Source organism: Heteronotia binoei, chromosome 1 (assembly GCF_032191835.1).
Source record: "Heteronotia binoei isolate CCM8104 ecotype False Entrance Well chromosome 1, APGP_CSIRO_Hbin_v1, whole genome shotgun sequence".
Classification (NCBI taxonomy): Eukaryota; Metazoa; Chordata; class Lepidosauria; order Squamata; family Gekkonidae; genus Heteronotia; species Heteronotia binoei.
This window is the reverse complement of record NC_083223.1, coordinates 226,149,762-226,173,443: the sequence shown is the minus strand read 5'-3', so window position 1 is coordinate 226,173,443 and position 23,682 is coordinate 226,149,762. Positions and strand designations below refer to the sequence as shown.

General features: G+C 41.2%; 1 protein-coding gene across 1 annotated transcript in view; it reads left to right on the top strand.

Annotated features, from left to right (window-relative positions):
- The first annotated feature begins 335 nt into the window (after window positions 1–335).
- Window positions 336–23,682, top strand: part of ENTPD6 (ectonucleoside triphosphate diphosphohydrolase 6) — a 35,694-nt gene continuing 12,347 nt past the window's right edge. The window contains exons 1-8 of the mRNA XM_060248782.1: window positions 336–443; window positions 951–1,258; window positions 2,745–2,821; window positions 9,111–9,254; window positions 15,472–15,547; window positions 16,460–16,495; window positions 18,375–18,463; window positions 22,361–22,440. Of these exons, the coding sequence (XP_060104765.1) occupies window positions 1,012–1,258; window positions 2,745–2,821; window positions 9,111–9,254; window positions 15,472–15,547; window positions 16,460–16,495; window positions 18,375–18,463; window positions 22,361–22,440 (749 nt within the window). The 5' untranslated portion in view covers window positions 336–443; window positions 951–1,011. The remainder of the gene's footprint in view (window positions 444–950; window positions 1,259–2,744; window positions 2,822–9,110; window positions 9,255–15,471; window positions 15,548–16,459; window positions 16,496–18,374; window positions 18,464–22,360; window positions 22,441–23,682) is intronic.

The window sequence follows — 23,682 nt, the reverse complement described above, 5'->3', positions numbered from 1 at the left end:
TGTTCTGTGCTTCAGATTAATCCACCGGAATTTACTTTTATTTTTAGGTTTAGGGGTTATCAGCATGCCTACAACCGTTTGGTTCTAAGCCATAACATGAACACAAGTGTAGTCTGTATGTCTTGTTCCAGGCACAAACTATGCAAGCCAAAGAGAACTAAGATAAAGGAAAGGTCAACATCAGCCTCCCCATATCAGGAACACAATGAAATCTCTTTTTGGTGTTTGTTCTTGCCTAGGGCTATTGCTGGTGAGGATTAAACAAGATCAAAGAGTGAACATACTAATCAGTTAAAAGGGATCCTACACAACAAAATGGTATAAATATTAGAATATAATTGCATTTGTTAGAATCTCACCACATTGCAAGTGAAGAATATACCAGAGGATTGATCAAGTAGATCTGGGCAGTCACCTCTTGGAATACTGAACTGGTATGATTGGTACTGTATTATTGCAAATGAACTTCATATACAAATTTGTTTGTTTGTTATAATAATTATACCCCTGCTTGTGACAGCTTATAAATTCAGATTTAAAATTTACAAAACACAATGACACACAACCCTTCTCATCATCTAACGGAGTGGTGTCTATGGATTTATTGCCTGCTTTCCACTAAAATTCTTAGTAACCATCTAATATCTTAAACTTAAATCTAAATGAATGCTTACTTCATATTTTTATATTAGGCATCTCTCTTTAAACATGTTTCTTCTATAATTACTTATTTATGGTTCTCACTCAGTTTGCACCTGTAATTTTCTGCTAATGAGCGAAAACTTCCAGTCAATGCAACTTGACAAATATTTTCTTGGAAAACATAAAAAAAATATGGAGTATGAAAGTCCCTCCATTTTGCTTCAGATGCACATTATTTTGTTTCATTCCTTTTTTAATTGGTGCTTCTTTAATGTGCAACTGATGATATTATTTCTTTTTAAATGTAGATGTGTCACAGGCAACTCCAGGCTAAAGTGAAAGGAGAAAACAAAGCAATCAAAGCAAGCCATGAAGATACCAAAATTATATTACGCTTGTGGAATTTTTGGATGTGCAATTATTATTGTTGCTTATGTGAAATGGAGTGACCTCAAACCCGTACTGGAAACAACAGAACGTGCTGTGGTTGATTTGAAAAATCATCTCAATAGTGAGCCATCAAGAACAGATGAGGAGGTTCTTTATGGAATTATGTTCGATGCTGGAAGTACTGGAACTCGAATACACATATACAAATTTACCCAAAATCCACAAGGTAGATCAAACTATTTGGGTTAAAACTTTCTTGTACTACTAATAAGTGCCAGGCTATAGATTCTCATGCTAATTTTGATGCTCATTTGTTGACGAAAAACAAATGACATCATATAGCTTAGTAAATATTTTCAAATGTGAATAGAAGGAAGGGTTGAAAGGCAATTAACAATGTGTTGTAGTATGGAAACAAGCATTCAAGCCTTTCTACTTGCATTAATGTCTCTCTGTGTGTATAATCCATTTGTTAGCCAACTTCTCAAACGATTCTGCTTGATGTACAGTTAAGGCTAAGGTTACTTGAGTGGTATTTTACAGTGTTGATTTTCTTTTCTAAATCAGTTCTTCAATAACAAGACACATGGTCTGAATTATTTAAATTATGTTCCTGTGATGGATTTCCTTAAAGCAGGCATTTTCTTGTTTCAGTGGAGACTTGCCACTGAAATTTGAGGTAAAGAGTATTTGTTTGAGTCTTTGCTTCTGTACTCCTTAGCTGCAAAGAAGTCAGTTTGAGGGCTTCCTTGCAATTCTTTCCTCCACCTTTCCTGATGTTTAAAAATATTGTGGTTCAAAGTATTTAGAATTATTAGAAAAATATGTGCACCAAAATATATAAGATGGCCTGTTGCACAGATTGCTGTTTTGGGACTAAAATAGAAATAGCAAATTTAACCAGCTAGTTAATGTTTTCTCATGAGAAGAATAATCAGTAAAATAATTACATATTAAAATATATCTGGCAAAACTCTCTATGGGGTGCATTGTGTAGGTCCATGTATTAAGATGTACAAGGTGTTTTTTTAATTACAGTTTGCTAGGGTTTTGTCTTGGGTTCCGTATGTTTTTACATTCTTTCCCGGATCATTATACTTCTTGATAAAAGCCAAGAGATGCAAAGGGCACCACAGAATACCGAACAAAAAGTAGAGAGCAATATTTGTTATCAATCTGCTTCCATCCACATGAGGCTAAAGCTTTGGGATGGGAGAAAGCACTGAACTGGAACGATATGTCTTATATAGCAGGGGTGGCCAACGGTAGCTCTCCAGATGTTTTTTGCCTACAACTCCCATCAGCCCCAGCCATTGGCCATGCTGGCTGGGGCTGATGCGAGTTGTAGGGAAAAAACATCTGGAGAGCTACCGTTGGCCACCCCTGTTACATAGTGTTCTTTATTTGCTGTTCGTTGCAACTCCAACTTGAAGTGAGCCAAGAGGTATAAATATTCAGGTGTGATAATGGGTGGAACATACTACATACATTTGTGCACAGTAGTCTGTGGTGCAAATACTTTGCTATTGCAAGCTTGGGATTCACTACAAAAATAATTTCTGAAAGCACTGTCTGCATTGCAATTAATATAAGATACAGTGGGGTTTCATATTAATCCTTTTGAGGTAATATTGGCCTCTGTATTTTAATCTGCAAACTTCTACATTGTATATGGATTAACTCTTTTGAAACTAGAATTTGTTTTCCAACAGAAGCTCCAAAAGTAACTGATGAAACCTTCAAAGCACTGAAACCGGGTCTGTCTGCATATGCCAACAATGTTGATGAGGTAATTTGAATTTTACATCTCTAGCAGGGCACACATGTTTCTCATTTTCTGTTCTCTCAAAATTGAACAATTCAGTTCTTCTAGCCCTTTCCCAGATAATATAGAATAGTGCTGTTGCTGGCAGTCTAGATACCTGAACATGTTTAAGTCTTGTAGCTTTATAACTGCTGCCTTGCAATGTAAACACTGTAAAAGTGGTGAGAATGACTATCTTAAAAAGCACATGAACTTTTAATGGTCTCCTTCCTGCACAAGTGGGTATATGTGCTGATCCAGAGTAGAACAGATTAAAGTCCAGTAGCACCTTAGAGACCAACAAGAGCTGTAGGTTTTAGTAATCTACCATTCCCTGCCTAGGACATGGTGATATACTAGATGGTCAGCACTGTGAGCTAGAAGTGGTTGTCATTTTAAGACATAAGTGCTGAGTAGTACAGTCCAGACCATGATTACAGCCCAGTTTATGTGAAAGCAGGCTCACCAGCTTTAATTTGATTGTAATTCTAAGCAGGTGCATTTGTGTTGGGGACCATAGCATTTTATTTTGCTGACCCAAGTTCACATACCTTTATGAAAAAAAAGGTGATGGAAAGCACCTAAAGAGAAAGTTAACTTTTTCAGAGTAGCTCTGGGCAACCAAACTAGTCTATAACCTTGATTAAAAACACAGAACAAAATGAACCAGAAAATCTATTACATTTTGCCTAAAACAGAAAAGTAGAAGTATTTAAAGTTATATCAAAATAATTGTTAATATTTATTTTGTTAGGGTTTGTAGAATCTTTCGGGCTCAAGTGCCGTGTTCTACTGGAGAAAGTTTTCCTTCCAGACGTTTCGTTCTCAACTTGAGCCCGAAAGATTCTACAAACCCTAATGATGTTACCAGCCGTGAAAACCTGAAATCTTTGATTTATTTTGTTACTTTATTATATCTCTATCCCACCCTCCCCTGATGGGGGCCCACAAAAATAATAATGTGGCCCTGATAACATGGGCAGTGGTGGTGGGAGGGGCTGACTTGAGCCACCCTCATAGATATGCATCTCTGGTCTCAGTTGTGGGAGCTGACATGGGAGGCAGTGCCTCATGCAACAGAAATGGGGAAAGCAGATGAGGCCACTGGGTTAGCCAGATTCCTGGCCCTTCCTTTCCTGTCCTCTCAGTGTTTGGTTTCCCCTCCATCCCTTTCAAGTTGAGCCCCTGGAGATGGGGTACCTGTTAGGGTTTTGCACTGACATCTGTTCACGGTCCATATCCAAGGCAAACCATTCAATATCACAGTAATCAAAGTTTGTGCCCCAACCACTGATGCAGAAGAGGCTGAAGTGGACCAGTTCTATGAAGATCTACAACACCTAGAATTAACACCAAAAAAAGATGTCCTCCTCATCATAGGGGACTGGAATGCCAAAGTAGGAAGTCAAAAGGTAACTGGAACAACTGACAAGTTTGGCCTTGGAGAACAAAATGAAGCCGGGCAAAGGCTAATAGAGTTTTGTCAAGAGAACAAGATGGTCATAACAAACACCCTCTTCCAACAGCCTAAAAGGCGACTCTACACATGGACATCACCTGTTGGGCAACACAGAGATCAGATTGATTATATACTCTGCAGTCAAAGATGGAGAAGCTCCTTACAGTCAGCAAAAAAAAGACCTGGAGCTGACTGCAGCTCAGATCATGAGCTACTCATTGCAAAATACAGGCTTAAACTGAAGAAAACTGGGGAAGCCATTAGGCCATTCAGGTTTGACCTTGATCACATCCCTTATGAATATACAGTGGAGGTGAAGAATAGGTTTAAGGGACTAGAGTTGATAGAGCGCCTGAAAAACTATGGATGAAAGTTCATGTCATTGTACAGAAGGCAACAATCAGCACCATCCCAAAGAAAAAGAAATGTAAGAAAGCAAAGTGACTGTCTGATGAGGCTTTACAAATAGCTGAGGGAAGAAGAAAAGCAAAAGGCAAAGGTGAAATGGAAAGATTCACCCAACTGAATGCAGATTTTCAGAGAACAGCAAGGAGAGATAAGGAAAAATCAAGGGAACATTTTGTGCAAAGATGGCCATGATAAAGGACAAAAACGGTAGGGACCTAACAGAAGCAGAAGAGATTAGGAAGAGGTGGCAAGAATATACAGAAGAATTATACAAGAAGGATCTCAATGTCCTTGACAACCATGACAGTGAAATAGCTGACCTTGAGCCAGACATTCTGGAGTGTGAAGTCAAATGGACCTTAGAAAGCATTACTAACAGCAAAACGAATGGAGATGACAGTATCCCAATTGAGCTATTCAAAGTCTTAAAAGATGATGCTGTTAAAGTGATGCACACATTATGTCAGCAAATTTGGAAAATGCAACAGTGGTCACAGGATTGGAAAAGATCTGTTTATGTTTCAATCTAATGCCGAGGAATGTTCAAACTATTGCACCATTGCACTCATTTTACATGCCAGCAAGGTCATGTTAAAGATCCTACAAGCTAGGCTTCAGCAGTATGTAGATCGGGAACTACCAGAAGTTCAAGCTGGGTTTCAGAGAGGTCGAGGAACTAGAGATCAAATTGCCAACATTCGATGGATTATGGAGAAAGTACAGGAGTATCAGAAAAACATCTACTTCTTCTTCATTGACTATGCTAAAGCCTTTGATTGTGTGGATCACAACAAACTGTGGCCTTAAAGAGATGGGAGTACTAGCCCATCTCACATGTTTCCTGAGAAACCTATATAAGGGTCAAGAAGCAACGCTCAGAACGGGATATGGAACAAATGATTGGTTTAGAATAGGAAAGGGGGTTCAACAAGGATGTATATTGTCACCCTGCATATTTAATTTATATGCAGAGTACATCATGCGGAATGCTGGCCCGGATGAAGCACAAGCTAGAATTAAGATTGCCGGGAAAAACATCAACAACCTCAGATATGCAGATGACACCACTCTAATGGCAGAAAGTGAGGAGGACCTAAAGAACCTCTTGTTGAGGTTGAAAAGGAAAGGAAAGGAAAGGTCCCCTGTGCAAGCACCAGTCGTTTCTGACTCTGGGGTGACATTGCTTTCACAGCGTTTTTACAGCAGACTTTTGACGGGGTGGTTTGCCATTGCCTTCCCCAGTTATCTACGCTTTCCCACCAGCAAACTGGGTACTCATTTGACCGACCTTGGAAGGATGGAAAGCTGAGTCAGAGGAGAGCACAAAAGTAGGCTTGAAACTCAGCGTCAAAAAAACTAAGATCATGGCATCTGACCCCGTCACGCCTTGACAGATAGAAGGGGAAGACATAGAAGTAGTGACAGACTTCACATTTCTGGGATCCAAGATCACTGCAGATGGTGACTGTAGCCATGAAATTAAAAGATGTTTGCTCCTTGGGAGGACAGCTATGGTGAACATAGGCAATATCACAAAAAGTAGAAACATCACTCTGCCAACTAAAGTCCGTATAGTTTAACCATTTGGAAAAAACTGTTATGGATAAGGAGCAACTTCAAAGAAAACACACTTAACATTGTGAAAACAGCTACAAAGACCTGTTTGATGCATTCAGGAAAGGAAATGCATACTCTTAATTTGGGACTGCAGAGTCAATTGGATTTCACTGTCAAAAGGGAGAGATTGATAAATATTAATACCTTTGCAGCGGAGCAAAACATTATAGGATTGGGTAACAGAATGTTGGCAGGCATTCATAGAGACAGACCCCAGAGATGGGATTGGCCCCCTAGCCATCTGTGCAGCCAGGATTGGAAGTGTAAAATAGCCTATCAGTTTGGGAGAAGGCATGCAAAGAGGCCCAAGGACACAGGGAAAAAGTAAGACATGGGAGATGCTTTCATACACACACTAATTACAGCACTTCCAATTCACTTTCAATCCACTTTTAATGTAATGGTCAGAACTCCCTTTGGAGTTCAGTCATGCTTGTCACAGCCTTTCTCCAGGCTCCACCCCAAAGTCTCCTGGCTTCACTCCCAAGGTCCCAAGGTATTTCTTGAGTCAGACATGGCAACTCTAGCTCAGACTGTTAAAGGCTGTGACTGGTCAACAGATTACATCAGTTGTTGTGAAGTGTTGACCAGAGCTAGCATCAGTTATGTCCCACAGTTATGTCCCTGCTAAAATGAGAGATTTCTGTGGCATACTTTTTCTTGAGGTAGTTTGGAGCCATTGTACTGGATGCATGGCCCTTATCTGAAATACAGTATGTCACAGAAGTGAGAACACCCCCTCACATTTTGAAAATATTTAAGTGTATCTTTTCATGTGACAACACTGAAGAAATGACACTTGGCTACAATGTGAAGTAGTGAGTCTACAGCTTGTATAACAGTGCAAATGTGCTGTCCCCTCAAAATTACACAACACACAGCCATTAATGTCTAAACTGCTGGCAACAAAAGTGAGTACACCCCTAAGTGATAATGTCCAAATGGGGCCCAAGTAGCCTTTTCCCCTCCCTGGTGTCATGTAACTCGTTAGTGGTACAAGGTATCATGTGTGAAGGGGGAGCAGGTTATCGCTTTCACTCCCTCATACTGGTCACTGGAAGTTCCACATGGCACCTCATGGCAATGAACTCTCTGAGGAGCAGAAAAAACCAATTGTTGCTCTACATAAAGATGGCCTAGGCTATAAGAAGATTGCCAAGACCCTGAAACAGCTGCAGCACGGTGGCCAAGACTATACAGCGGTTTAACAGGACAGGTTCCACTCAGAACAGGCCTCGCCATGGTCGACCAAAGAAGTTGAGTGCCCATGCTCAGCGTCATACCCAGAGGTTGGCTTTGGGAAATAGACATATGAGTGCTGCCAGCATTACTACAGAGGTTGAAGGGGTGGGGGGTCAGCCTGTCAGTGCTCAGACCATACGCCGAACACCGCATCAAATTGTTCTGCAGGGCTGTCGTCCCAGAAGGAAGCCTCTTCTAAAGATGATGCACAAGAAAGCCCGCAAATGGTTTGCTGCAGACAAGCAGGCTAAGGACATGGTTTTCTGGAACCATGTCCTGTGGCCCGATGAGACCAAGATAAACTTATTTGGTTCAGATGGTGTCAAGCATGTGTGGCGGCAACCAGGTGAGGAATACAAAGACAAGTGTGTCTTCCCTACAGTCAAGCATGGTGGTGGGAATGTCATGAAGCAGAGCATGATCCCCTCCCTTTGGAGACTGGGCTGCAGGGCAGTATTCCAACATGATAACGACCCCAAACACACCTCCAGAATGACCACTGCCTTGCTAAAGAAGCTGAAGGTTAAGGTTATAGACTGGCCAAGCATGTCTCCAGACCTAACCCTTTTGAGCATCTGTGGGGCATCCTGAAACGGAAGGTGGAGGTGCACAAGGTCTCTAACATCCACCAGCTACATGACGTCGTCATGGAGGAGTGGAAGAGGACTCCAGTGGCAACCTGTGAAGCTCTGGTGAACTCTATGCCCAAGAGGGTTAAGGCAGTGCTGGAAAATAATGGTGGCCACACAAAATATTGACACTTTGGGCCCCATGTGGACATTATCACTTAGGGGTGCACTCACTTTTGTTGCCAGCAGTTTAGACATTAAATGGCTGTGTGTTGCGTAATTTTGAAGAGACAGCACATTTACACTGTTAGTGGTAAAGCTGCAGTACTGCAGTCGGAATCCTCTGCTCACGACCTGAGTTCGATCCCAGCGGAAGTCGGCTCCAGGTTGACTCAGCCTTCCATCCTTCCGAGGTCGGTGAAATGAGTACCCAGCTTGCTGGGGGGAAAGTGTAGATGACTGGGGAAGGCAATGGCAAACCACCCTGTAAAAAGTCTGCCGTGAAAACGTTGTGATGCGACATCACCCCAGAGTCGAAAACGACTGGTTCTTGCACAGGGGACTACCTTTACTCACTACTTTACATTGTAGCCAAGTGATAGCTAGTCATTTTTTCAGTGTTGTCACATGAAAAGTTATAGTTAAATATTTACAAAATGTGAAGGGGTGTACTCACTTCTGTGACATACTGTAAGTATGCTGTGACTTAGAAAAGAAGTATGGGCATCATAAAGATGGCAGCAGACTGGATCTGGATTTGAAAGCAGGGTTGGGCCTCTGGCAAAAGGAAAGTTGAGCTTTTGGAGGTTTAGTTGACTTTGAAAAATGTCAAGTGTAAGTATTTTCTTATATCATGGTCCTAGGCAGGTAATGATAAATAATAGTAAAACATATCTGAATGTTAATACATATGCATCTCTCACTAAATAATTATTTAGCTGCTAAACAAGCAATATTGTGATTTGTTTTGTCTCTTCAGAGTGTTCAAGGAATAAATGAGCTGCTTACAGTTGCTAAGGAAGTTGTTCCTATGTCATTATGGAAGTCCACCCCTTTAGTCCTTAAAGCAACAGCTGGTTTAAGGCTACTTCCAGGAGAAAAAGCACAAGAATTGCTGGATAAGGTACTTTTTCTTTAAAACAACTACAACATTGTTTAGTTACTTTAATGTTCCAATTTTCTTAGGGCAGATTACATGGGGTTCCTAGGAAGTCTCCCATCCAGATGCTGACCAAACTAGCTTACCTTCAGGAAACACATAGCAGTGTTATTAGCATACCTATAATGCGTAACTCTAAGCCTCTGGATGATTTAACATTAACTGCATAATGCATTACCAATGCAGTCATTTCTGTTATCCAATATTATTCTTGAAGTTTATTAATTAATGGATCATGGTATAAATATTAGAATATTTTAATTAAATCAGTAGTTGTACAGGTAAAATATCATTTATAATCCTAATTTAAATTCTAAAGACAAGGGAAGTCCCAGAGTATGGTTTAAAGGAAGATCTATGCCGCAGCAAGGTGGGTAGCCATTTTAGTCTGTCTGTAGCAGTAGAAAAGGGTAAGAGTGCAGTAGCAACTGAAAGACTAAAAAGTCTGTGGGAAGTTAAGAGCTTTTATGAGTCACTGCTCTCCTCTAAAGACTCATGAAAGCTCATACCCTCCCACAAATTTTATTAGACTTTAAAGTGCTACTGGATTTTTACTCTTTTCTACTACTATACAGCAGCAGTGATAGTAGCAAAAAAAAAATTCGCTTCTCTGCAACCTTTGCATCTGCTGGCTCATGACCACCTCTGTTGTTTAAGGCAGGGATCCCCAACCTTTTTGAGCCTGTGGCTCATTTGGACATCTAACATAGGGTGGTAGATTGCAACCACAAAATGGCTGCTGCAAGAAGCAGGGCCAGCTACAAAATGGCTGCTGCTGGAGGTGGAGCCATACATAGAAATAGGAATCCCAAGTGCAGGAGAGAAGAGGGGTTATTTTAAAAATACACTGGGGAGGAGAAGTGAGAAAGGAATAATAGTGACACTACATATGCAGCTGCCACTAAAACAATATTTTAGTCCTTTTGAGATCTCCAGTGGTTACTCAGAAGTACTGCTGATCAAGACCTTCATCTGGCCACCCACTTTCTAAAAACATTTGGTAGGCACCAGGAAAGGTGCAGAGGGCATCATGGCATCCAGAGGCACCACAGTGGGGATTCCGGTTTAAGATATTTAGACATTTTATGACTCCTAAATATGAACCTTTAGTATCTCCTGAACAGACAACTAGCTGTTATACTTTTGCCAAACACATTGCTGATAAAATTTCAAGAATACACTCTGATTTGAATGCTAGTTGTAATACAGGCAAGGCAAAATAAATGTCTGATATATATCTGGTCTGCTTATGGACCATTTTGGCCGAATTACCAGGATGGATGTTATCGGGATCCTTGGATCCTTGAAGGCCTCCATTTATATGCTGGCATTTTGCCTATCCTGGCTGCTAAAATCATTTAAGAAGCTCATCTGTGAACCCTTGATGTATATTAATCAATAACTACCTTAGGGCATCCACTCAAAGAGGCAATTATCCATCTGCTACTTTGAAAAACCATATAAATGCAGGCCTAGGGCGCCAGCACCCTGCAGGGACAAGAGGCAGGCGTCCCCTCCCCGCTTGCTCATGCCTTCCCGGAGCCTCCGCTGCTCTTTTGGCTCTGAAGGATCCTTCAGAGCTGAAAGTGGCGTTTTCCCTTCCTCCATGCCCTCCAAGGTGCAGGGGAAGGGAAGGGCCAACTGTCCTTTCGGCTCTGGCTCTGAGGGATCGGAGGGGATCCCTCAGAGCCAAAAGTGACATTTTCCCCCACGTTTTCCCTTTCCCCACACCCTGGGAGAAGGGAAGGGCCAACTGTCCCTCACTGGCAGAATACCCATCTGTCATCGCAGACCCTGGCATGCTAAAAGAAATAAGGAATCAGGCCACCTCAGTGATCAGAGGTGACAGAGCAGAAGTTTTTGCATTCCCTTCCCTACTAGGAACATCTCCATGGCACGGAGCAATTCAGCAGTCCACCCCCACCCCCCCACATGAGGATGTAGAGATGTGAAAGGAGATCAGTCATACTTTAAAGGCTAATAAAATTTGTCACCCCATAACCTTTTGTGAGCAAAACTCATGTAATCAGATGCATTATATGAAGTGCTTCACTTGTAGAATTTCTGCCTGCTCCACAATTTTTTTTAAAAAAAATAGTCCTGATGGATATAAGGGAGAAACTTTACATGGTTCTCTTTCATTAGCCAACTGAACTTCACCAAGGGTTGCCAGCTCTGGGTTGGAAAGTACCTGGAGATTGGGGGGCGGGGGGCGCACAAATGGTAGCCTTGCCTAGGGCACCAAAAAGTCTAGCACTGGCCCTGCATATATATAGCCAATGATCGCTCTGTCTTGCCTTTTCTGGATAAAGTGATTTGAGAGACCAGTAGTGAACCAGCTCCAGGTTTTCCTAGATAATTCATCTGCTCTGGACCCTTTTCATTGTGGATTCAGGGCAGGTTGTGGGACAGAGACAGTCATGGTAGCTTTGGTTGATGACCTCTGTCTGATGGTAGACATAGGCCATGTTCCTTTGTTGCTTCAACTGGTTTTATCTGCAGCCTCTGATACAACAAACCATGCCATCCTGTTGAGGCATTCAGAGGTAGAAGTAGCCATCAAATTATATGCCTTGAACTGGTTTAAATTATTCCACGTGGATCACATTTACAGGGTTGCAACTTAAATTGTTTTTATTGGTTATGTACCATAATGATAAATAATCTGAATCTGGTTGCAAATTTATCTTTAGTTTGGGAGTTGTCCTATGGAAAACCATAGGATGCAATCTTATCTGCTGTATTATTCATTTTCTTTGTAAAGCTAGTAATGTTTAGCCGTGATCTCTTTTACTAGTAGTGGTGATGTGGAGATGGATAAGAAAGAAATAAGTAAATAGAGTAGAGATCTGTTGATGGGGCATCTTCTTCTAGGTTTAGGTTTTAGGTTTTATTAAATTTATACCCCCGCCCTCCCCACCGAGGCAGGCTCAGGGCGGCCCTTGTTTGTAAAGCTCTTCGGAAATCATTCATACCTTTGGATTTTGGTGTCATCAATATGCTGATGATACTGAGCTCTGTATCTCTCCATCCAAATCCCCTGCTTGACTGGAGTGACTGAAACTGAACCCAGATTAGATGGAGGTAATGTTGGCTGGGAAGCCTGAGGTCTTGAATAATATTGTGCTTCTCACTTTTGATTCAGTTCAGCTGACTCTTGCTGACTCAGTCAAGCATCTAGGGGTTATATTGCTACTAGAGATGGAAATTAATGCAGCTGGAAAAAAATTGTTTTCCAGCTTAGTTTACCCAGTATATGGCTCCATACCTGCACTTGGGTGACCTCGCCATCTGGATTCATGCTATGATGACTGCAAGACTATTGTAATACATTTTACATAGGTCTCCCTTTTAAATTATCTTGGAAACTCCAGTTAGTGCAGAATGCTGCAGCTCAGGAGTTAGGCAGAACATGTTATACCTATTCTGCACTCATTGCATTGGCCACCCATCAGTTACCAAGCTCAATTCAAGGTATTGGCTATCACATACAAAACTCTCCATGGCCTCAGACCCTTTTGTAAACATGACATGTTAAACAATGCAAACATGGCAACATATAAGTAGAAACACAATGCAATTTCCTGATATGATGTAGCCTTATTTCCTTATTTGCAAAATGCCAGGAGTATGGGAGGCTTCCTGACCTCCCCAGGCAGGCCATTCCACAGGATGAGGGCCACTACAGAGAAGGCACATATATAGACAAGGCCCTCATCCTGTGGAATGGCCTGCCTGGGGAGGTCAGGAAGCCTCCCATACTCCTGGCATTTTGCAAAATTTGTAAAGCACAGTTGTTCAGGAGACCCTTTTTATAAAGGAAATAAGGCTACATCATATCAGGAAATTGCATTGTGTTTCTACTTATATGTTGCCATGTTTGCATTGTTTAACATGTCATGTTTACAATTTACGCTTTGTCCAGATGACAGCTTTGTTTCAAATTTCTGCTATTCTGGTATTATTATATAACTTTTCAGATGTATCATCCCACTGATTGCATTGATCTTTGACCCTGATATTTGCCTGTTCTGTCTCATCAACATTGTGGTCTGGGGCTGTTTTCTGATCCAGTATTATTCCTAGAAGCCCAAACTCTAGCAGTTTCAAGGAATATGTTTCATTGCCCTTTCCTGTAGATAATAAAAATCTGTCCACTGTCATATATGCCTGGAAACGTTCCTGACTTAATTATTAGACTGCACATTATGAGGATACAGCCCTTAAGAACAGTTTGAATACAGTTAAGCTGTGTGATTGATTTTTTTCATCTTTTCTTTATAGTCTGCTTTGAGTCTCAGTGAGAAAGGTGGATTATAAATAATAAATCTGAAGATTACAACTGGTTCAAAATCTGACTGCAGCTGTAAGCAGCCACAGGGAACAATGCTGTATCTGAAGGATCTCTGTTGGTTATTATGTCTGGTTTTCCAGGTCCATTTGAAGAGTTTGCTTCTTGCCTAAAAAAAACTCTGAGCCAAAGATACATAGATAAATGTCTCCATCTGTGTGAGCTTTCTTGTATGTTTTAATATTCCGGAGATGTGTTGGGTCACATTCCTTTATGTAAGAGGCAAAATTGGATGTCAGAAAGTTTTTATAAAGTCCCACACGAAAGTCTCCTAAGTAAACTCAGAAGTCATGAGATAAGAGGACAAGTCCTTTTGTGTGTTAAAAACTGGTTAATTAACAGGAAACTGAGTGAGTATAAATTGGCAGTTTTCCCTATGGAAAGGTGATAAGCAATGGGGTACCGCACTTCTCAGTACTAGATCTGGTGCTTTTTAAATTGTTCATTAATTATCTGGAGTTGGGATTAAGCAGGGAAGTGGCTTAATTTGTGGATGACACTAAATTGTTCAGGGCAGTGAAAACCAAGGACTTTGAGGTGGTCCAGAGGGATCTGTCAAGGCTGGGAGAATGGGTGTCAACATGGCAAATGAGGTTCATCATGGGCACACTGGAGCCAAGAATCCTAACTAAATATACGTTGATGAGGTCTGAACTGGTGGTAACCAACCAGAAGAGGAATCTTGGAGATGTGGTAGATAACTCATTGAAGATGTTGACTCACTGTGAGGCTGCCATAAAAAAATGGTAAATGCTATGATGGGGATTACAGAATGCCCCTGTATAAATCTATGGTGGGGGCCTAATTTGGAATATTGTGTACAGTTCTGGTCACTGTACCTCAAAAAAGATATTATAGTATTAGAAAAGGTGCAAGAAAGGGCAATTTATTTACTCAATTTATATCCCACCCTATCCCAAAAATGGGCTTAGGGTGGCTTACATCATAAAACCATCAAAATAAAACAATAAATAGTATCAACAATTAATAGCAAAAAGCCCCATGTCAGATAGAAATAAGTGACTCCAGTGCCCAAATAATATCAAAAGGCCACAAAGGCTTAGGAGGTTAGAGTCTTTAGCTTGGAGAAACAGCAATTGAGGGGTAACATGATAGAGTTTTACAGAATTATGCATGAGATAGACCAGGAGTGTCAAACATGCAACTGGGGGGGGGGGGCGAATCAGGCCCTTGTAGGGCTCCTATCAGGCCCCCGAGCAACTGGCTGTCATCTACTTCATTCTTTTTCTCGATTCCTTCTGCATCACAGCTTGCTTTGCCAGGCTTGCTCAATTGCACAGGAGCTACAAAGCAAAGTCTCTATTTTCTCCATTGGCTGAGGCTTCTCCCTTGGGGAGGAAGGGGGAGGGAAAGCTTGCTTTGCCAGCCTCTTTCAATTGCACAGCAGAGCTACTGAGCCAAGTCTTTCTTCCTTCTACTGGCTGAGACTCCTCCCTCTCCTGGCCCCCTGGGGAAGGAAGGAAAGAGCCAGAGCTTCCTTTGCCCAGTTTCTTGGATCCCATGGGAGAGATACACAGAAAGCACCTTTAAAACCAACGAGTGCTAATGTTTTAAGTATGTTTTATTTACTCAATTTATATCCTACCCTTTAATTGTGTTTGTCTGTGTCCTTTATAACATTTATATCTCTGCTACCTAATCTTAAATAGGTACACACATGGCCCAGCCTGGCCCAACAAGGTCTCATTTATGTCAGATCCAGCCCTTATAACAAATGACTTACACCCCTGAGATAGAGTTTTGGCCCCTGTATGGGGACTGGATGGGCTATTGGCCTGGTCCAACATGGCTTCTCTTGTTTAATTTTAGGTAAAGCAGATTTTTCACGAGTCTCCATTCTTGGTAAAGGATGACTGTGTCTCCATAATGGAAGGAAAAGATGAAGGTAGGTTAAGTTTCTTTGAAGTGATTTCATACAGTTGTTTTGATTCGGGGATAAAAAGATGATTTAAGAATCGTTATACTCCTCCCTCCCACCAAAAATGCTGAAACTTTTCTGTATAGTAGACAGACCTATTGGGGAATAGGGGCTTCAGTGGTTGTTGTTGATAATATCCTTTATATTTTTAACTGTCGTCCATTCACATGATACCTGCAAAGTAACACAAGCAGAAAGAGGCAGCCTCTGTCCAAGCGCACTTGGACAGGCTCCAATGAGCCAGGCAGGAATGCCTAAAGACTGGCAGGGATGAAGTAGAGGGAGGAGACAATGTGAGAGAGGTACAGGTGATGACATGTTACAAGTATGAGATCTGCCAATCCTGCTAGTAGTTGGTCATTCTTATTCCTTGGCAGCAGCTATCATACAGCAAAAAGATTGCCTTTGGAATTCACAGTTGTTTATGATAGGTGGCAAAATCCAACAAATGTGGTACTTTCTGTTTTCACCAACTGTGCCTTATTTCAGCTGTTATTTATGCTGCATAGATGGGCACTTTGCTGTGTAAATATCACCTGGCTTCCAAGAGAAGGATATACCCTGGTGCCATAGACCAATTAAGTCCATGTGTGAATGAAAGCTGGATTTCTCAAGAGCCAGATGAGGAATTCCATGCATAAAAATTCACATCAACACTGAGTTTTCTCCTAGATCACAGAAGTTTATTTCTCTGGCAAATGCAGCCCATTTAGATCTGTTGTACTCACAATTTTGCAGTTACATAAACCGAATCTGCTCTGGAATTCTGTTTCCCATTCATGACTGAACAAACCTCGCTCCAACTGTTTTAGTTTTATCAATCAAGGTAGAAAACTTGCTTTGTGTAAACTCACATAACTTCAGAATTTTTCTTGCCAGGTATTTCTGCATGGATAACGCTCAACTTTTTAACTGGTATGTATATAAGCAGATATAAGCAATTTGTACCTGTAAGTGAAGTACTCTTAACTAAATAGTATTTGTTTTGTAAAACTACCTAGCGGAATTGCTAGGAGAGCCATTATATTAAAATATATTTTGGAGAAGCACAGGAAAAAAAGAATAGGTATGTATATATTTACATTCATATAATTCCCAAAATAACTCTAATGTTCACACTAGAATGATACATTATATTGGACAGAGTGACACACAGCTTGCTGCTTTGTGCTTTATATGGTTTCTTGATGATAAAAGTAACATTCAGAAATGAATTTAAAGCATACCTGTGCATGAAGATCTCTCTCCATAGGACAAAAATAGTTATTTTCTCTGTCTCCTTACCAGCTCCCTCCAAATATGTTTTCCAAGTGCCATGCCAGGAAACTGGAGGCCTCTGCACATTCCTGACCACCCCTACCCATCTCTGCTTTTTCAAAAAACATGAGGTACAACCTTGTGTTCCTTAATACAGAAAGGAGGCAAAACATGGCAGGCATCAATGAGGCTCGTGCAGACCTCCCATCCCCTGAATTGGTGTGGTGTACAGTGCTGAGTTCCCCTGTGCATATGCTAAAGGGAAGGGGAGAGGGACCAGACTCTTATGTCTGTGGAGATCCCTCTACATGTAAGTGCTGTGCCAATGTAGACAGGGATGGTCCCTTGCTGCCCAATATCTTTCTTGTCATACAAATGATTTGTTCATATGTCTGTTCTTTTTAAAATCAAGCATTTAAAATCTGTGCATGCATCTTGTTTTTATGTACTATGCTGTTTCAGAAATAGTTTTGCATTTTTCTGACTCTACAATTGGACAAATTCTGTAGCTACAAATGGCATGCTCCATGGGCGCACCTGCTACCCATTCTCACATTGTGTTTTTCTTTATGATAGTTATTGCCATGATAGAAAATGTTTACTATAATGTGCAGAGCATTGCACAAGTCCCTGTCATTCTGCAAGTACACAGATCAGTGGATTGGAATATCAAGACAGGATTTCCATTTTTTAAATATAGGAAATGTGGCAATGGGAGTGTTTCATATAACTTGATTAAACTTTAATTTCTGGACCCTGAGGGAATTAATGCCTTTTCTTCCCCCCCCCCCCCCCCGCCTCTTTATTCCTTGTTTTTCCTCTGAGTAGATGGTGCTGTGGGTTGGGAAAGGATTTGTTAAAAGTTTCTTCCATGGTGGCTTTACTTCTTGGGTTACTGCAAATGTTATGGAAAAGTGAGGGGACAAATTCCAGGAAAGTAGAAGGTTGGGGTGGGCCATCTGTTATCCAAAATTGTATAAGTTTTAAAAAGGAGATATGAATGTTGTCCATGTAACTGCATCAAAGAAATGACTATTGGGATTGTATATATGTGATGTTTAGCAAAACTGAGTAACAATGGAATAAGTACTGATACTGTTCTTTTTATTATTATTTTTATCAGGGAATCTTTCTTTAGAGGAAGTTTTTGTTGCTGTTTTTTGATCCATTGGAGAATTCTGTAGACAGAAGGGATCACCCACGGAGAACAACTTCCCTGCCTGCCCCCTCCTACCATGGCCCAAATACCCCTTGAATCACTGCTGGTGGGGGGGGGGGAGATAATCCCTGGGAACAGCAAAAATTGAGTTACAAGTTTGTAGTGGAAGGAGTGAAACGGATTGCCCCCTTCTCCACCTGCAGAAATCATCCATGGGAACTAAGCCCTAGTCCTCCTGCTGTTTTCCCATGCCCAAGAATTCAGCCTGGTCATCTACTAGATGATATTGCAGGAGTTCAAATAATGCTTTTTGTGGTTTATTTTGTAAAAAATGTAGATTGCATAACTATTGCATTACAAAAAAATTATGTGTTTCAGGCAACTTGAATGATCCTACAAAGAGAAGTGTAGGGATGCTGGATTTAGGAGGAGGATCAACACAAATCACATTTCAGCCAAGCAGTGAGGTAATAAGAATTTGCATCCCTCTAACAAAAAAACAGGTGGCTTTGACTTTTCTATTTCACTTCCACTGTGCTTCCAATTTGCCTGTATATTGCTCACTATGAGGAAAGTCAGTCATCAAAGTAAATCTTTTATATCTGCAAGCTTTAAAAAGGGAGCACTTCACTGCTGCTGATGTCGTTCAGTCGCACAGTTGAGTCCGACTCTTTGTGACCCCATGGACAAAGTCCTGTCTTCCACCATCCTCCGAAGTCTGCTCAAATTCGTGTTTGTTACATCAGTAACACTGTCCAGCCATCTCATCTTTTGCCATCCACTTCTTCTTTTGCCTTCTGTCTTTCCTAGCATCAGGACCTTCTCCAGGGAGTGCTCCCTTCTCATTTGATGGCCAAAGTATTTGAGCTTCAGCATCTGACCTTCCAGTGAACAGTCTGGGTTGATCTCCTTTAGGACTGACTGATTTGAGCTTCTTGCAGTCCAAGGGACTCTCAAGATTCTTCTCCAGCACCACATCTCAAAAACATCTATTCTTCTGCACTCGGCCTTCCTTATGGTCCAGCTCTCACAGCCATACATTTCTACTGGGAATACCATCGCTTTGACTATACAGACTTTTGTTAGCAGGGTGATGTCTCTACTTTTTATTATACTGCCCAAGTTCGCCATAGCTGTCCTCCCAAGGAGCAAACGTCTTTTAATTTAATGGCTACAGTCACCATCTGCAGTGATCCTGGATCCCAGAAATGTGAAGACTGTCACTACTTCCATCTCTTCCCCTTCTATTTGCCAAGGTGTGATGGGGCCAGATGCTGTGATCTTCGTTTTTTTTTATGTTGAGTGTCAAGCCTACTTTTGTGCTCTCCTCTTTCACCCTCAACAAGAGGTTCTTTAGGTCCTCCTCACTTTCTGCCATTAGAGTAGTGTCATCTGCATATCTTAGATTGTTGATGTTTTTCCCGGCAATCTTAATTCCAGCTTGTGCTTCATCCAGGCCAACATTCTGCATGATGTACTCTGCATATAAATTAAATAAGCAGGGTGACAATATACATCCTTGTCGAACTCCTTTTCCTATTCTAAACCAATCGGTTGTTCCAAATCCCGTTCTGACCGTTGCTTCTTGACCCTTATATAGGTTTCTCAGGAGACATGTGAGGTGGTCTGGTACTCCCATCTCTTTAAGGACTGACACAGTTTGTTGTGATCCACACAATCAAAGGCTTTAGCATAGTCAATGAAGCAGAAATAGACGTTTTTCTGATACTCCCGTGCTTTCTCCATAATCCATCGAATGTTGGCAGTTTGATCTCTAGTTCCCCTACCTCTCCGAAACCCAGCTTGAACTTCTGGTAGTTCACGATCTACATACTACTGAAGCCTAGCTTGTAGGATCTTTAACATGACCTTGCTGGCATGTGAAATGAGTGCAATGGTGCAATAGTGCAGTGGTTTGAACGTTTCTTGGCATTACTCTTCTTTGGGATTGGAATATAAACCAATCTTTTCCAACCCTGTGGCCACTGTTGTGTTTTTCAAATTTGTTGACATAATGTGTGCATCACTTTAACAGCATCATCTTTTAGGACTTTGAATAGCTCAACTGGGATACCATCATCTCTGCTCGCTTTGTTGTTAGTAATGCTTTCTAAAGCCCATTTGACTTCACTCCCCAGGATGTCTGGCTCAAGGTCATCGATTTCACTGTCATGGTTGTCCGGGACATTGAGATCCTTCTTGTATAATTCTTCTGTGTATTTTTGTCACCTCTTCCTGATCTCTTCTGCTTCTGTTAAATTCCTACCATTTTTGTCCTTTATCATGGCCATCTTTGCACGAAACGTTCGCTTGATTTCTCCAATTTTCTTGAATAGATCTCTTGTCCTTCCTATTCTATTATTTTCCTCTATTGCTTTGCATTGTTCCTTCAGGAAGGCCTCCTTATCTCTTCTTGCTGTTCTCTGAAAATCTGCATTCAGTTGGGTGAATCTTTCCTTTTCACCTTTGCCTTTTGCTTTCCTTTTTTCCTCAGCTATTTGTAAAGCCTTATCAGACAGCCACTTTGCTTTCCTGCATTTCTTTTTCTTTGGGATGGTGCTGATTGCTGCCTTCTGTACAATGTCACGAACCTCCATCCATAGTTCTTCAGGCACTCTGTCTATCAACTCTAGTCCCTTAAACCTATTCTTCACCTCCACTGTATATTCATAAGGGATGTGATCAAGGTCAAACCTGAATGGCCTAATGGCTTCCCCAGTTTTCTTCAGTTTAAGCCTGAATTTTGCATTGAGTAGCTCATGATCTGAGCTGCAGTCAGCTCCAGGTCTTTCTTGTTCTTTCCTCAGCGTGAGGCTCCATAGGTTGGGAAAGAAAAGAGATTGCCAAGGCACTTGGAAGAGAGAGAACTGGACATGAGGAAAGGGAATTAAAAACAACTACCAGTTCCTGGGAGGCTGCCATGGAGCTGGTGATTTTATTGTCTCTCCTCTGCATCTGGTTTGCTCTTTTCATGGCAGGCAGCTAGGTCCTGTGATGAAAGTGCAGAGGCTGTGGAGAAGGGGTTGTTACAGAACATGTGTCCTTTACTTCCATCCCTGGTTTGAGGCTCACAGATCAGGAAGACTCACAGCTTTCCTGTCTTCCAGTCCCTCTGGCAGCAGCTGTTTCAAGATGCAAGCCACCAGCCATCCATAAGTCCCATTGGACAGGTTTCCTGGAACATGGAGAGGGTGCCACATTAGGGAACAGTGCTCAGAAGAGCCACAGGTGGCTCCTGAGCCACTGAGTATCACAGACTTAGCACCAGCTGATGCAAACGTTGATTTCTCAGAGGGTGAAGAATTTCATCTGTATGATAAAATATGCACAAGCTCTTTTTTCTGTTTAAATTGATGGAACTTTGTGTCTGTGTTTTCCGCTAAGTGTTACAAAGTGGCTAGGATGCTACACTGCTTAAGAACATGTCTAAAATGCAGAGTACTGTGCTTGAACAGTGCCAACAACCTCTAAACATTCATTTTGGGTTTATTGATAGATCCAAGTAGGCAGCCGTGTTGGTCTGAAGTAGTAGAACAAAATAGGAGTCGATTGCACCTTTAAGACCAACTTAGTTTTATTCAGAACGTAAGCTTTCGTGTGCATGCACACTTCTTCAGACGAGGAATGAGGTATAGGAAGCAGAGCCACATATAGCTGGTGGGGTTTGGAATGCCAAGTGGTACAAAGTTAAAAACCAATAGCAGAATAGTAAAATTAACAAATTCAGAAAACCTTTGATCTGGATTGCATTAGCGTGGGAAACCATAAAGCAGTAACATGTCAGAATGTGAGAATGCCTGTTAATTATTCTATTGCTAATAAACCTGGGTCAAAATGAGGGCACTTCTTTCCCAGAAGTTTTTCCTGTCCAACTAATTTACCTTTTAACATGTAACATAAATATATATATCATTCTAGTTTGCCATTAGGAAAAAATACATTAAAATATAGTGGAATATGGGTTTAGTATAGGTACTGAGATAAACAACCAATATCCCTTGTTTGAGTATGTCAGTACAAAAGCATTATTCTGATAACACTATCCTAAAAGAGAAATACATTGGAATACTGTGGATATATCGCCATACTTGGTGAAAGTGGGTTTAGCATATGTAATGAGATAAAAAACCAATATCCCTGTTCAGTCCTGGGAAGGTGTTTGTTCCAAGTTTCATAGTAATTTGTAATTCAGCAATTTCTCTCTCCATTAGGTTCTTGAAGTTCCTTTGCAGTAAAACAGCTACTTTGAGGTCATCCATTGAATACTTTGGAAGGTTAAAGTGTTCCCCCACAGGTTTCTCAGTTTTGTTGGTTTGCCTTTCTCTTTCCAAATATTCTATCCAGTGTTCTATTTTCCTTTACAGACAACTCTGGAGGAGACATCTGCTAGTGACATCATTTCATTTCAGATATTTAACCAGATGTACAAACTGTATTCTCACAGGTTAGTTGTGGAAAGGAATTTACCTCAAATTAGAAAACAACTACACTTTAACAAGTCTGGGGATATTCTATACTAGTATAATCCAGCATAGGTGTGGAGAAAATTACAGGGTTAACTGCTTTTCATTGATTCATCAGCAACCAGCACTAGTTTTTAACTGTGATACTCTGTGTGAGGAGGATGAGAAGGGACAGGTATTAATGAATCTGGCAATAGGCAGAGTTTGTGCATGTTTTTACTTTACCATGCCTAAGCGAGGCATCTGAATGTAGTCATCCTGATTCAACAGGGGCCACTTATGCACCAAAGCAGGCTTTTGCACTTAGTTTAAGAAACTTACATACAATTGGACTGAAAAACCTGATTGATGAGCTAGGGCTGGAATAGTCATTTGTTCAGGTAGAGGGACAGTGTGGAGATCTGAATCCAGCCCTCTGTTCTCCTGAACAGGGGCTGGAGATTCCCATTCCTGGATCAAGGTTTTCATTCCAAAATATTATCTAGTACTGCTGAACTGGGGACTATGGATGCCCTTTCAGACTTCCTTCTTCAAGTGCAGAGACTTTGAAACATTAGGACTGATTCCACAGTAGCAATTGCTCCACCCCCATGCTTCTGCTTTCCCTGGATCAGGCAATTGATTTCCTATCAGTTGCTGCATAGCTGCATTTTTACCCATGGCTCCCTCCAATTCCTTCACAGGAAGAAGGGGGCGGGACTAGAGGGAGCTGCACAGCAACTGGCGGAGAATCGACTGTTTGATATGAGGAAAGCAGAAACTCAGGGGTGGAGCGACTGTACAGCAGAATCAGTCCAGTAGAATTTAAATTCACAGGGTGTTCCTGTGCACATGTGTGTTAGAATGTATGTCCTGTATTTCCTGTTTCTAATTCTTTCTAGTTCAAGGGCATGATATGATGATTATTATAATAAAAATGCTTTGGAAATAATGCAGAAGAGACTGCCAAATGCAATAAACTTGCCTCAACAGCTTTTCTTTCTTCTGAAGGCCAGGACAACTTTATACCAGTAAGCCCTAGGTGTACTCTGATGCTTTATATTTAGCCCCTAACTGGCTTAGTATCATAATGTCTAGTACCAATTTCATGCAGCCTGTATTTTGCAAACGTACAAGAAGGTGACAATTGCATGATGAGGAAAAAAACCCAGAGCACATTTCACTACAAGTTTATAATTCGATATCTCATCCTGCTACTTTTCCTTAAATCACAAGGTGTGAAA